Source organism: Bacillus rossius, chromosome 6 (assembly GCF_032445375.1).
Source record: "Bacillus rossius redtenbacheri isolate Brsri chromosome 6, Brsri_v3, whole genome shotgun sequence".
Taxonomy (NCBI): domain Eukaryota; kingdom Metazoa; phylum Arthropoda; class Insecta; order Phasmatodea; family Bacillidae; genus Bacillus; species Bacillus rossius.
In genome coordinates this window covers 26,296,447-26,310,827 of record NC_086334.1, presented here as the reverse complement: position 1 = coordinate 26,310,827, position 14,381 = coordinate 26,296,447, and the positions used below count along the sequence as shown (strand labels likewise).

The window sequence follows — 14,381 nt, the reverse complement described above, 5'->3', positions numbered from 1 at the left end:
TTTTTACAGGTACTATGATTTTAGAAGATGTAGTTATAAATTTTCATCCAAAACACATGTGGATTATTGATCATTGTATTTTGTGTAGCTAAAACTGTTGTAAAACACTCATTATGTTAAAGAAATTTATACATAGATGTGAAATGTAAAAAATGGTTTTTTAACTTACCTAATAATACTTCTGCACTATCTTGTTCATTAAGTGTTGCAGTCATTTTTGGAATGTGTAATTCCAGGTTTTGTCACTTTAGTTGCTCCGAGAGGAAAACTAGAATTTATGCCCAGTATGTCTTGTGCAAAATTTTTGTAATTCATGTCCTGATAAAAAGAACAACTGCATTAGGATAAGAAAATTGTGGCTATTGAAGAAAAAAAAGTAATATATAAACACACATTCACTGCAAAATTTTTTTTTTTTTGGTGATGAATTAAAAATACACTGGCAGAGAATGAAATCCCCACACCAGAGACATTAGTTTAGAGGAATGCAATTTAGTCTAAGCATTTGTCCAGGCAAAGTTTCCAGGTCACAGGTTCAAGTATGCGCGAGTAGATGTGTGACATGGTGGAACATTAATAACTGCTGTATTTGCCACAATTTTGAATGCAAGCACGCAAACGTGCATGAATCATGTAGTATAGGTGCCTTATGTAATTTTATGAGATGGAGTTCCTAGCCTGTTGCACTTGGTCAGTCAAATCAACAACAGTTAATGCTGGTATTGGATGACACCAGATATGTCTTCCCATAATGTCCCATACTTGTTGAATGGGCAAAAGGTCTGGTGATCTCGCAGGCCAAGGAAACTGGTCGATACACTATAGAGTGTCGGGTGACAGAAGTGGTGTGAGAACGAGCGTTATCCTGTTGGAAAACACGCCCTTGAATACTGCGAATGAATGGTAGTACAACTGGTTCAATCACCAGTCTGACGTACGAAGTCACTGTCAAGGTTCTTGGGTAAGTGACGAGAGCGCTCCTGCTGTGGAAGGAGATCGCTCCCCAGACCATAACTCCTGGTGCAGGTTCAGTGTGTCGGTGCCGCAGACAGCTTGGTTCCAAGTGCTTGTCTGGCCTCCTTGCCAACCTACGGCCATCGTTGGTAACAAGACAGAAACGGCTCTCGTCTGAGAACACAACTTATCTCCACTCAGCCCTCCAACCAGCTCTGGCTTGACACCACTCAAGTCGCCGATGGCAGTGATGCGGAGTTAGTGGCATGGACGCTAGAGGACGGCTGTCTCGGAGTAGTCGCTGTCACCCTGGTGCTAGCTGAAGCCCTAGTGACTTCTGCACATGCCGTATGATCCACCACAGCCATGCCGCGAGTACGACGGTCTTCTCTCTCCGTAGTGGCCCATGTGCAGCCAGACCCCGGTCTTCTTGAAGCAGTGCCTTCCCGTGACCATTGTCGCCAGCACCGATCCACTGTGGATACATCCCTGCCAGGTCTTTCTGCAATATCACGGAAAGAACATCCACCTTCTTGTAGCCCTGTTACACGGCCTCTTTCAAACTCACTTCAATAAGCTGCTGCTACTTACTGCCTTCTTCGTCTACTTCCTCACAACAACACTGGATGATGACTAACGCACGCAAAGTGTACAGGGTGTATTTAAAGTTAACTTGCTTTGCAATGTCAGTGGCGCTGCTAGCACCACTTTTCGTCGACACATTTGCAAACAAATCTTCTTGGTGTTGGGATTTCATTTTTCACCAGTGTATTAGGTAGGCACAAGCAATTCATTTGAGACCAAATTGGTATGTAACTTATAATTTATAACTGAAAATGTTGGCTATTTATTAACCTTTTAAGTTTAATATTAGAATCTTAATATAATTAAATTAAGACTAACTAATTTCTTCACTTAACACATAGAAATCAATAAAATTTTGTATAAGCACTTTATTCACTGAAAAATAATCATACAACAAATCATTACAGCAGTATAAATATTTATATAGAAACAAAATCTGGGCACATTTTTTGTGTCAAATTGTGGTTGTGTGTTTTGTCTGTTGATTGTGAAATAGATGCTTGAAATTTCAAGTAAATGAGTTTCAAAGGCTCAGTGACTCAGTTTTTATCCTTTAAATAAAATATCCATATTTTCTTGGAACAAAACTTTTTTTTTGTATTTTGCATGTGCTGGGAAAAAAGTTCAACAAAGTTTAAGCAACTTGGTAAGAGAAAATTGTCAACTATCCAGTTTTTTCCTCCTTTGGTACAGGGGGTTGTAAATTATAAACTGCGAGCTAGTACTCGAATGTTGCATTTACATAAGTTTGAAATGTAGATGGTTTTCCCAGCATTTTTTTTCATTCATATTCATTTCTCACTCAAATTCATGTAAACATTTTGGCTTAGTACAATACATCACAAACAAATTTCTATATATAGTTTAATAAAAAACCTCAAACTTCTACATGTGCAGGACATGTAGTGGCAGAAATGTCAATGAACATGTGTGTGGAAATGTTTCTGTTCAATCGCTAGAGCTGTTGCTGTGTATTGTTAATGCACTGGGTCCCTGTTGTGTGGGATGCTGTATCAGTGATTCTATGCACAGTACAAGTATGTAGTAGAGCATGCAAGCATTGACTAGCTCTATATATGTAGTGTACTCTGGTATTATGCTCATCACTGGTGCATACAAGGCTGTGAGACAGTTCACGTGTCTCCAGGGGGTTACACGAGCGCGTCTGGCAGTCATTGCAATGCTCTGTGTACACATTTATATGTGCACACAGTAGTCATTTTAAGCACATATTATAAGATGCCAGAAATGACTGCTATTTCCTGTGCTTTGCTAGTTTACCTTTCTCAATGTTTAAATGTGTGCATTTTATGGGTATGGTTGGTTGAGCACCTTGTCAATGTGCCATTCCACTTGACAGGAATTCAGTGTATCTCGGAATCACTGGTTGAACCACAGTCTCCACCCTAGGCAATCCCAGTTCCTTTATCGGCGGAATTAAACCCAAATTTTTCGCAAGTGAGAAATGTGGCTGATCTTTCTAGGGGCTGGTGGGTTTCCTCAGGGTGCTCCCTTTTCCTACACTCATTTGTTTTGTAAATGCTCCATTCCCATCATCACCTCGCTGTGGAGAAGACATTAAGCTTAATTCATTCATTCTAGTTTTTCATTGTACATTGTAACACCTCTATAAACTGGATCTATGTCCATTGATATTTCTTTTTCTTTTAAATGTACTACATGTGTACACATAAGCTGCTGAAGAAGAAAATATGTAAGCCACTTACTGGTACAGTCTATCTCAATTCCTAAGGGTGATATTATTCACAAAAATCAGGTAGAAAATGTATTTGTGCATCGCAACAAAAACTATTGGAAATTTTTACTACAATTCTGTGGGTGGTATTTTATGCTATGGAAGTCCTCATAAAGATAAAGAGTGTAAAGTTAGCGCTACACGATACCCATTTCCTTAGCAATTTTTATACCCATTTTCTGTTGTGTGCTCCAGTGTAGGTAACATTTTAGCACCATTTCAAGAGGTCTGATTCTGGGTATAAAAGTTTAGTACCCAAAGTCAACCAAAACCGTTATAGAATATGTTCTATTTTTCTGCTATACAAACAAGCCAAATTCATCAAGATGGCGGACCCACGTGTAGCAATATAAACCAGTATATAGTCGATTTTGTAAACATTAGGGGTCATAACTAACATAATAGTATGCCAAACGAAACTTTATGATAATAAAACTACTCTGGAATATATTTGTTAAACTAAAATAGTCATAAAAAGAAGTAATTGCAAGTTTTAAAATATGAAATAAAATTGCTTTACACTGTTAATTCTTCCAGGAAGAATGTATGTCTTGGTAGAGCATTGGTAAAGTGCGCAATTGTGATAACCAAGCGGTAATTTTGACGTGATTCGAAACCTCATCGCTGCAAAATGTTTTTAACATTTTTTTTTAAAATAACAGATTTCTTGTTTATAGATATTGTGCTTTAAACAAATATGTATTGATACATTTTGTTTATCTTATTGCTATAATATTATTTAATGCATATCTCAGTCTACTGGTTTTATTATTTCATACTATGTAGGCCTAAATTCTTTATTTTTATTTAAAATGAAATAAAAAATTTTTGTTCACAAGTAATTTAAACAAAATAAAATAATTCTATGATTTAAACACCTACGTTTATTTGGAATCAAATGTCCATATATTATTAATGAATAAACTAACACTTCATAGAAACCCACGCCTGTTAGCCTAAATAAAAATACGAGATAGTTTTCCTTTACTTTAAATTGAAGTTTATTATGTGAACTGTTCATGTTTCTTTGTCTCATTGGGTAACAAAAATTGTTTCTCAAAGTAAGTAGTAAAATAAGTTAGTAATCAAGTAACATGTGTGTATCGGTAACATTTTTTACTATTACAAAGAAATTAGCACAATACTGTGAATCAGCTAGATCAACTGTCTGATTAATGTAATATTATAAAAATATATAAACAAACTACATTAAAGCAACCCCTATTTCCCTTGTATCCTTTAAATTTTATATTATTACTTTTTGTAACTAACCTACCTATGTAAATTCAATCCTGTTAATTTCAAAATTTCTCTGTATTGGTTTTTAAATACTAAATTGTTACATAATTTTTTTCTGTATCTGGTTAAAGTGACAGAATCTATGATAAGCTTGCTTTGGTCGTCAAATGCTTTGGCTGGTTTTCTGTTAGCTTTCTAGGTATTGTGTGTATGGAGTTATGAATTATTTCTTCTCTTCTGCTATTAAACCTTTATGCCCACTTTTATACCCATGAGTATAACAGAAGATATAGCAGAAAACAAGCATTGTGTTGGGTGGGCTTAACAGACATTGTCTTGCTGCTTACAACATTTGTGCTTTCTGGTGTTATGTGTTGTTAGGTCATGCCATATTAATGAGAACTTAATCCTCAAAAACGCCCTTCTTTTTACAACGTCGCAGGACTTAACATTTTAGCTTAAGTATACTTGTAGCAAGCTTTCAGACCAATACAGCCAGCTGCATGTAGTTAATTCCTCTCAAGTGAACAGAAGATTCTCACTTCACTGCCATAAAAAACAAATGTAAAGGTCAACGCACAACTGCCATAGCAAATTTTGTTGTGGCTTTCACCAGCAGTAAACTGAATACTGGTTCTTTACCATGCTATACCTCTACTAGCAAAAAGTGTTACGTGTGTGTATCATTGCCACAGAAACTTTTGCATGATATTTACACAACTAGGAAGTTGCAATAAAAGTGGTGTATTATTGCTTAAGTGCCAGGCATTGTATTGTTGCTGCTGAAACTTTTGCTTGTGTTTACGAATAAAATGCAGCCTAAGGATTTGCAATAAGAGGGGCATTTTTATTAGATCATAGTTATCATTAAGATGACATCAAATATACAGAACGAGACATTGAAAGGCTCAAATAATGTATGCTGTAGTAGTATTTTTATGTAGAGTAAGGGGTATTATTAAAAGTTAAGTTGAATTAACTCCATGGTGTTAACACTATCCACAAAATTGTAGTTTAACTTCCAATATTTTTGTTGTTATGCACTAACACATTTCTGAACCTGGTTTTCAAAGGCCAGTGCCATCTTTAGGAATTTAGATCTGCTGTAAGTGGTGTAAATATTTTCTACTGCTATTTCCATGAGGAGTCTTCTACCCAAACAGTCTTACTGTATAATTTATATTGCTCCTGTACTTAATGATGTTGCTGAGGAATGTTTTACCCTGTCACAAGTGAGCCTCATATCTGCAGGTTTCTGAAATGTATTTGTATAATGTAAGTTCAAACATAATTTAAAGTAGGTGATTATTAAGTTTTATTTGTATTAATTAGTGATGGGAATCCACCAATTAATCAAAATACCTCTGATTTCTCCACTAGCAGCCACAGTAAATTGAAAGTGCATATGCAACATTAAAAATGCTTCATTACTAGGTGTTAGGCTTCACCCTTGCGTCACATCATAATTTTTATTTTATTGTAATTATGAATGTTGCATTATATAGGCATTGCATGTTACTTTGTGTCAGGCAAACATCATAACTAAAATTGTGCCTGACTAATTGAAATGGTTACTCACTGAAAGTATATTTTCTGTTTTTCTGCAATTGAGTAGTTCATTCTACTTTACCTCTTTAGTTCCATTTTCAAAACAATTTTTATATAGATCTAAAACGAAAAAAATTCTTAACTCAAAGCCTTGATGCTTTTGTTTAATGACAGTAAGAATTTCTGTTTATTTGGTTCTTTTTTCCAATTCAGAATGTTCATATTGAAATAAATTAATTTTTAATTGTAAAACTTCTGATTTTAAAACAATAAGTAACTTAAAGGGATTAGTCTGCAAAATTTTTAAATAACATTTTTATTGGGTGATTTGGATGTTTCTGTATGCCTTTCTGTGATACATTATTTGGGAAAGGGATTGTCAGACTAAGGAATTTAAGTAGGTATTTTGATAAATGAACCTTTGAATTTTTTTCTGCAAGCAGCAAGGGGAATGGCATCGCACATTATATGATTAATTTAAGCAAGGCTGTAAGGCAGTAATGGGAGATTATATAAACCTTAATTCCATAAAATTATATTTGGGAAATGCCTGTTGACACAAATCAGTACTTCAATAGTAAATTCTTTTAATTCCCTGCAAGAATTCACTGAAAATGGATATAGTTACACAGTGGAGATTGTTGGGAAAGGAGGATAGGGGTTACACACAGTGGTGGATGTAGGAAGGATAGAAAGAGGTAGGTAGGGGGGTGTGTGTGTGTGTGTGTGTGTGGGGGGGGGGGGGTCCGTCCGCCCGCCCGCCCGCCCGCCCGCCCGCCCGTCCGTCCGTCCGTCCGTCCCTCCCTCCCTCCCTCCCTCCCTCCCTCCCTCCCTCCCTCCCTCCCCCTTGAAGTTATAACAAATTTGAGATCTTGGTGAAGACATTATGCTATTTTGTGATCTGTTACAACACATTGTGCATACTATAAATATATAATGCATAAGATATATTTTTATAGTATGTAACCTAAAAGCTTTCTTTGAAATCTAATGAATTTTCATTAAAAAAAGCAGTGACTTAACAGATTGTTTTTATGTATTGTTTGGTACTGTAGTAAAATTTATCATAAACCCAATTTAACTGTGGTGATATCTGCTGGCACATGTTTAATTCAGCGACATCTTGACTCAAGTCCTTTTGCCGTACTACTGCATGTACACATTACTGTTGAGAACGGAAGTATCAACTTATTTTAGTATCATATTGGTTGGTACATAATCATGATTGCTTCTTTGAAACCTGGTATTTGCATGCAACCATATTTCGCAATGAGATACCTCCAAAACGAGTACTCTCCCTCCCCCCCTCCCACACTGTGTTATCTCCAGCACTAACTATTCCATGTGACATTACTTGGGCAGCAGCTCCTTCAGGGATGGACTATTTTGTACCACTGAGCAACTATATATCATCCAGGCTCATAAACTTACTTGATAAGCCAGTTCCCTCTCAAGAGGATTTGGGATTTGCCGGGCATCGTTGAAGAGTACTTGATTAGGTGCGATCAACTTGTCTGTAGCAAGACGTGTCCTGTGTTTCTGCTGAGCCAAAGTGATGGGTCTGGTCTGACTCCCCTCCCCCTCTCTCCAACATTTTTCCCAAGAATAGAAGCTCTCCTGGGTCATGAATGTATTGGTGATCTCAGTGGGAGAGGACTAGATAGTGGTCAACTAGGACTGGGCCAAATTCGGTATTAGATTAAATTAAGCTTGAGGGAGCCAAAATATAAGAATTCCACAAGTCAACATCTGGTAGGTAGTACTCTGCAATAGTAACATGAGGTTTTTGTGAAAACTTCTCTCTTTGACCAATGAAATCAAAATTATTGTATTTAATGCTTACATTTATTTAGGTGCACAACACAAACCTTAGTATTTAACTTTTACAACACTAGTTAAATTGGGTACAGAGGACAAGTGAAACTTATAGAATCTTGCATGCCAATGAACACTATACCTACAGATTATTGCCTAAACGTGATAAAACTTAAATGTCATCATGACCCACCAAGTTTACTGTTGATGGTACTGCTGGATTCATCTGAATAGACCTTGTCAATCGGAGGATGTTCCACTCCCATAACTCCACCAACCCCGCCCCTAAATCAACAGGTCTCACAGAAGTTAATGCGTCAAAATATCAATGCTGCTCATCAACAATTGCGCCAAACTCTTGCCACCACATGGCAATCCTCACTCGGCTTTCTTCTCTAATCGGTAGTGCCGACACATTTTCTATTGGGTCTGGTTTATTTGTACCTGCGTTTCACTCATTCTGCTTCCACTTGTACTGGGGAATATTTTATTTACTCCATTTTAGTTCTTTCAAATATAATGTAGTACTCAGCTCTAAATGGCAATTGTCATCAGTATTCCTACCCCATGTTTCAGCCCTTAGTATTGTTGTATGCATTTATATTTTCAAATATTTCCCATTTATATTATGGGCAAAGTGAGTTTAAAACATGCTTCACTGAAAATATAATCAACTGTCTATTATCAACATTTTTCTGTTCACATCTAAATTATTTTATCACATATACTACCATGAATTCTGTAAGAAATTTCTTGACATCTATATCTAACACATGTTTAAACATTCAGTAGACTTCCGATGATCTGGTATGTTTGGGATTTTCCAGATGCCCGATTACTGAAAATGCCAGATTATCAAGCAGTAAGTATCGCCCACGATCAGTAAATGCTAAGTTGTTAAAATAGATACATCTGCAAGATGTTGTTAACAGGGTTCGTATGCCTCTTTGACCAGTCCTTAATTTATCTTTAATTGAATATGGGGCCTTAAAATTTAAATTTCATTGGAATAATCCTTAACTCCTTAATAATGACTGATAGCATGCAAGTAATGAATAAATGCAGGTATTTTAGTTTTTGTTTCCGTATTGTCAGCAAACATTGGTTTCCCATGTGCAGTACTATTGGCAAATTTCGGGCAGTGTGACTTAGATTTTGAATTTTTTTTTTTCTTTATTTTGTGTCACCTTTTAACTAAAAAGATTTGTTTTACTTGTCTCACTTTGAACTTAATGCTGCCAACTAACCCCGAGCCACACTGAGTAAGTTAGACTACCACTAACGTGTGTACTGAACATGTGTTTTCAACCTTAGCTGAAAAATAATGGGTTTTTAACTTAAGTTTGCATTGTTGGTCTAACTCTTTACATTCCTCGCTGTCACACCTTTGGGCGTTCCAGACTGTTTTATGCCGGACTATCAGAAGTCTACTGTATTAATACTGTAGTTATACAGCATGAGTGGTCTTTGTCAGAAAAGTAGCACAATATGTTTTATCCATATACAATAAACTAAGGTAGCATTTAATAACACAATTATATCAGTACAGTAAAAGCTTGTATACATATATATATATTTTTTTTCTTTTCAACACAAACACTTGAAGGTTTAAGTGTGGATGCAAGAGTATGAAATAATCTATAGCTATCACCGTAAGTACTGCAAAGTAGCAGGTTTAAGCTCTTCAAATTTGCATAAAATTCTCATATTATACCTTTAAAAAAAAAGTATACTTTCTAGTATTATTATTTAAAAATTTTCAATTCACTCCAATAACCACAGAAAACATTATCTGCCGCTCATTAAAGTATGTATAGTATTTGGTAAGTATTTAGTAAACAATTCCGCAACATTCATTATAATGTAACATATGCAAACTCAACTATTAATTTCAGAGTACCTGAAAGTCAAGGATTTTTCCCAAGCTTACAGCATATAAAATATAATATTAAACTTATTATTAATGGTTAAATAAAACACCCTCGTAACACAATATACCCACATTTATGTCTGCCATTTCCTTGACTCGTTCCAACAACAAACAAACAAATTCCAGTGTTGAAAACACAAACAAAGGTTAATTCTCTACATATAATTCGTCTTGCATTGGGGTATATAGATTAAATTCACCCTGTTGACTTATTTTTACTGCTTGCTACTAATGTTAAGCTACATGATGGACCATTTATTATAGTCACATTAAATCTCACACAACCTGCATAATTAGTTGTGTTTGTTTTATCAAATTCCTATATCATATAACTCAAAAATATTTTGCCTTGATGAAAAAGGAAAGTGTGGACCTCATCTTGCATTTGAGTTAGTACATTCAAGGTACATGTACGTACGCATGGACTCAATAGAAAATCCCTGTTTCATTAGCACTTAACATATCCTTTGGTGTAGTACAAAAAATTATGGGAGGTACTATGGTGGATGAGGCCAGTATTCCAAGACACAAAAATAAGGTTTTATGTGTTGAATGTGCTACACCCGTACCTTAACCGTATTCATAATGCGCCATAGGACAGGACCAGTCCCGTATGTTTAGGCAACGGATTTTGGTGCCCTACCCGTTGCCGGTCTGTTGCCCAAATTTTATGCATGTGCAGAGCTCGCTTTTTCATTGATTTTGTCCAGATGGCTGAACTAATTATTTTTACTACCAGGGGACGCATCAAGCTTGTTGGTGTGCCAAATGAAACTTTATGGTAACAAAACTATCCTGGACTACATTTTGTACACTTTAATGGTCATAAAAACAAATATCGCAACTTTAAAAGTACTTGATAAAATGAAAATAAAACCATTTAATTTGCATGATAATGCTGCCATCTGTAAAATTTTTGAAGTAGCAAATGTATCAATGGTTGCCAAACTGCTAAAATGCATTGAAATCAGTTCGTAGCCTTCAGCAAAGCACAGTTTATTAAAACGGTTGCTTTTTCATTACCTTACAAGGATTGGGTTTGGACACATTCTGGAAAACGGTTTGCGAGTTAGGTTACGGGTGTATCCCAACAAGGTAATGCTTATTCGCTACCTACCCGAATGTCTTTGAATACCACCCTGAATGATCAGATTGCTTACCTTCCCCAAAGGTGATCAAAGTTTGATTCCTGTCTGGGTTTAATCTGGAATTTTTCGCATGTGGGAAATTCAGAAGACATTACTGTGAGCTGGTGGGTTTCTCAGGGTGCTTGTGTTTCTCCCACCAATGCATTCTGTTCCTGCACAATTTCATCATTTCATCTCATTTCTCTAATGACGTTTACTGGACAATAAGGCCAAAGTTCTTAATTTTAGAAATGTTACATTGTATTATAGATGAACTGAGTGATTATGATTTAAGGTAAATATAAAATATGTTAAGTAAGGTTAATATAAAATAATATGTTAATGGCCGGTTTCACCAATGTCCCCTAACTTTTAAGGGCTGCTTAAGGCATGTGTAAGGGCTGCCTAGCACATTGAATCGTTTCACCAACAGTTAAGGAACTCTTAAGTAATCTTAAGCATCCCTTAGTTTAAGTGGTGGAAATCGTGCCCCTAACTATTTAAGCGGCACTTACTGTCACAAAACAAGAAAAATAAAATGGATGCCGTGGAGGAATACGAACTAGCCGAAGATGTACATTTTATTTTTGATATAAATGTTATTGCTGAAGTTGTGGAACATTTTTAAGGTGAACTTAATGTGAAATCCTTTATTATAAATACATTCGAGAATGTTCGCATACTCCACTTTTATTTAAGAACTCATTTAATAAGGAAGTAATTAAAGGTTTTTCTTTTGAAAAGTCTTAAAAGAACATTTATTACAAGGAATTTTGTATGTCCTAAAGGAAATAAACTGATATTTTTTTTTATCTGCTATTAAAACTTAGTTTAAACTTGGACAAAATTACAATAGCGAATAAATTCTCCCATGCTGCGTCCTTTTCTTTGCTCGAAACAGCATCCGTTCTCTTACTTTCTATTATATTTTTATGCCTCTCAACTAGGCTCAACACCTTCATTTTCTCATCAGAAGAAAAGTTTTGCGTTTTCATTCTCTTTGTTTCAAACATTTTCACAGTACTTTGCAACGACCATATAGCTACTACTTTCCGTGAAAATACACTAACATCGTAACATCCAATTACTGCGAAATTAATAAACATTCAGATATTTGTTTACTGTTTAGTAAAAATATTTGATTGGCTTATGTATGTCACGTGACAACAAGTTCGAAGTACCAACCTGAAAACTATTAGTACTTATATCTGTACGAACCCTCGCTCTATGGCAAGCAAGTCCCTAACTAAGCAAACCCTACATAAGTGAATGTTACGATGGTGAAAACCAATTTCGTGAGAATTGACTTTAAGGAACGCCTAAACTTAAGCAGTCCTTTGCTGAGGGTGTGTTTAGGAGGCGTTGGTGAAAACGGCTCTAAGAATAATTAAAGGAAACCTTACAAATGTTTTATTAATTAGTAGGTACCTACATTAATTCAACTAAAAATAATTAGTGGACTTTGTGAAAATTTTATTTTATTTTAGATATTATGCCATTGATTTAACAAGTTAAAGTTATAATTTTTTTAATTGGAATTTTTTAGAAGATGTCTAACACAAAATTACTCGTAACCTTTTTTTTTAAATCTCTGTACATACCTATATTTGGATAAATTTGCAGTTTGAGTAGCAATATAATCTCCCGAAGCACTAACTATGCTGTCTCTTACACCAGGTTGTTGCTCATATACTCAAGGTTAACAAAAGGTTTATGGTAGTGTACACTGAAATACTCAGCAATGGGTCGCTTGCACTGCTGTGCAGTGTGTGTGCATTGACAACAATGCTGTGTTGTCTTATTTTGGCGGTTTAAGGTAAAATAGTGCACTAATGTGTACTATCATTCATAAAAGATGAAAAAGCTATTTCATTCAGCAATGCCAGTATTAGCTAGACTGCCACAACTTATAAGTGCATATAAGTGTCTATGTATAACTGCACAACTGAGACATTTCTCCTTCTTGACCAATTGCTTTTTTTTTATTTGTTTACGAACATGTGCTATGAATCACTGTCCTCGGAGACAATTGCCACACATGTATGCCTTTGTGAACTTCCAACTGAATTGCATTAGCTAACATGACTACCTGCCTGTGACCATTTTAACGACAGTCATGTGCCCTAAAACATGTTAACAAACATTCCAACAACATGGGTAACATCTTAGCATCCTTCCACACCTAAGGGACTGTTTTCAGCACATCACCACGGCACCCTGTGGCTGCAACAGCACATCTGTGCGAGGGATTGAAGGTAACAGCAGCCCTTGTGGAAATAAACCTTTCATTAAGCAGACTTGCTGCATTCCTGGTTACTTTATGTGGATTTGGACCAAACTCATCCCTTGCTTGTTGTTTGCCCGTCACGTGGCCTGAGCCTCCCATTCCACACACTTCCAGCTGTTGTTTGTGTCCCAGCCTCAATCAGTGACATGCTGGCTCCTTCCTCTTGTCATTACTTGCCCGGATGGTGAGTCGCTGGACAACACCGGTGGCTTCCCACCAGTTTTAATTGTCAACAAAGCATACATTATAGGTTCTATGAATGCCCTTTGCCTGCGACCCGTGCTAGTTACCTTTGGGACAACGTCAAGAATTTCAGGTGGTGGTTGTTTTTCAGTCCCATCTGGCTGTGATACAAGAACAGACAAATAAGTTTCAACCTCCTCTTGAGAGAATGATTCGCCTGAAAGGAAATAGAAACAAATAAATATTGAGTTTATCCTTGAAGGCAATTGTATATATTTTTAAATAAGACTGTTAGAATACAAGCATTACATACCAGATTCATAAAAATAATCATCTTAATTTCTGAATGCTATCAAACTCTAGTTATGCTGACTACTGTTGTACATGCTATATGCAGGGTGTCTACTGACCCTGGAAAACCTGGAAAACCTGGAAAAATCAGGGAATAATCAGGGAATTTTGTTAAAAATCAGGGAATTTTTGTTTGGTAGGTTGTAGTTGTCAAAACGTTTTTTGTTTATTGATCTGCTTGCATTGACGTAGCATCAAGTGTACAGCGTCCCATTATTTTATTTTTGGATGGAAAATAACGAACAGTTCCCACGTCCATTTTCTTTTATTTACCATCGAATTCGGAAGTGGCGTTAAATCACGTGATACAAACTGGTTCAAGCTGGTCTGTTATCCTGCTGATGTACGTACTGCAGCATGTGCTTCCCACGTTCGGATTATACCGACAGGTGCATTTAATTTTTAGTATCTATGGATGCCCTCAACGTAAACTGGGCATTTTTGTTAGCTTTGAAAATACATATCACAGACACTTTTGGTGAAGATTCGCCATCGTTGCTAGAAATTGGTAGCTGTGGACTTCATACGGTCCATGGTGCTTTCAAAACTGGAATTTCTGCTATACAATTGGATGTTGTTAGTTTTTTCAGGCACAGTTACTATTTC

At 36.1% G+C, this 14,381-nt stretch overlaps 2 protein-coding genes across 7 annotated transcripts in view; one reads left to right on the top strand and one right to left on the bottom strand.

Annotated features, from left to right (window-relative positions):
- The window catches only part of LOC134532895 (serine-rich adhesin for platelets), a 40,901-nt gene extending 27,650 nt beyond the window's left edge, over positions 1–13,251 (top strand). Inside the window, exons 4-5 of one of the 3 annotated variants that reach the window (XR_010075205.1) lie at positions 8,725–8,759; positions 13,155–13,251. The gene's annotated coding sequence lies outside the window, so the exon portion shown is untranslated. Of the gene's footprint in view, positions 1–9; positions 2,082–8,724 lie in introns of those variants that run through there. The other 2 variants (XR_010075204.1, XR_010075203.1) reach the window with 2 other exon arrangements.
- The window catches only part of LOC134532897 (cilia- and flagella-associated protein 251-like), a 59,647-nt gene that overhangs the window by 7,670 nt on the left and 37,596 nt on the right, over positions 1–14,381 (bottom strand). For 2 of the 4 annotated variants that reach the window (XM_063369928.1, XM_063369929.1), the window contains exons 21-22: positions 13,532–13,641; positions 170–318 (exon numbers count right to left, since the gene is read on the bottom strand). In XM_063369928.1, the coding sequence (XP_063225998.1) occupies positions 199–318; positions 13,532–13,641 (230 nt within the window). In that variant the 3' untranslated portion in view covers positions 170–198. Of the gene's footprint in view, positions 1–169; positions 319–12,425; positions 13,642–13,742; positions 13,854–14,381 lie in introns of those variants that run through there. The other 2 variants (XM_063369927.1, XM_063369931.1) reach the window with 2 other exon arrangements.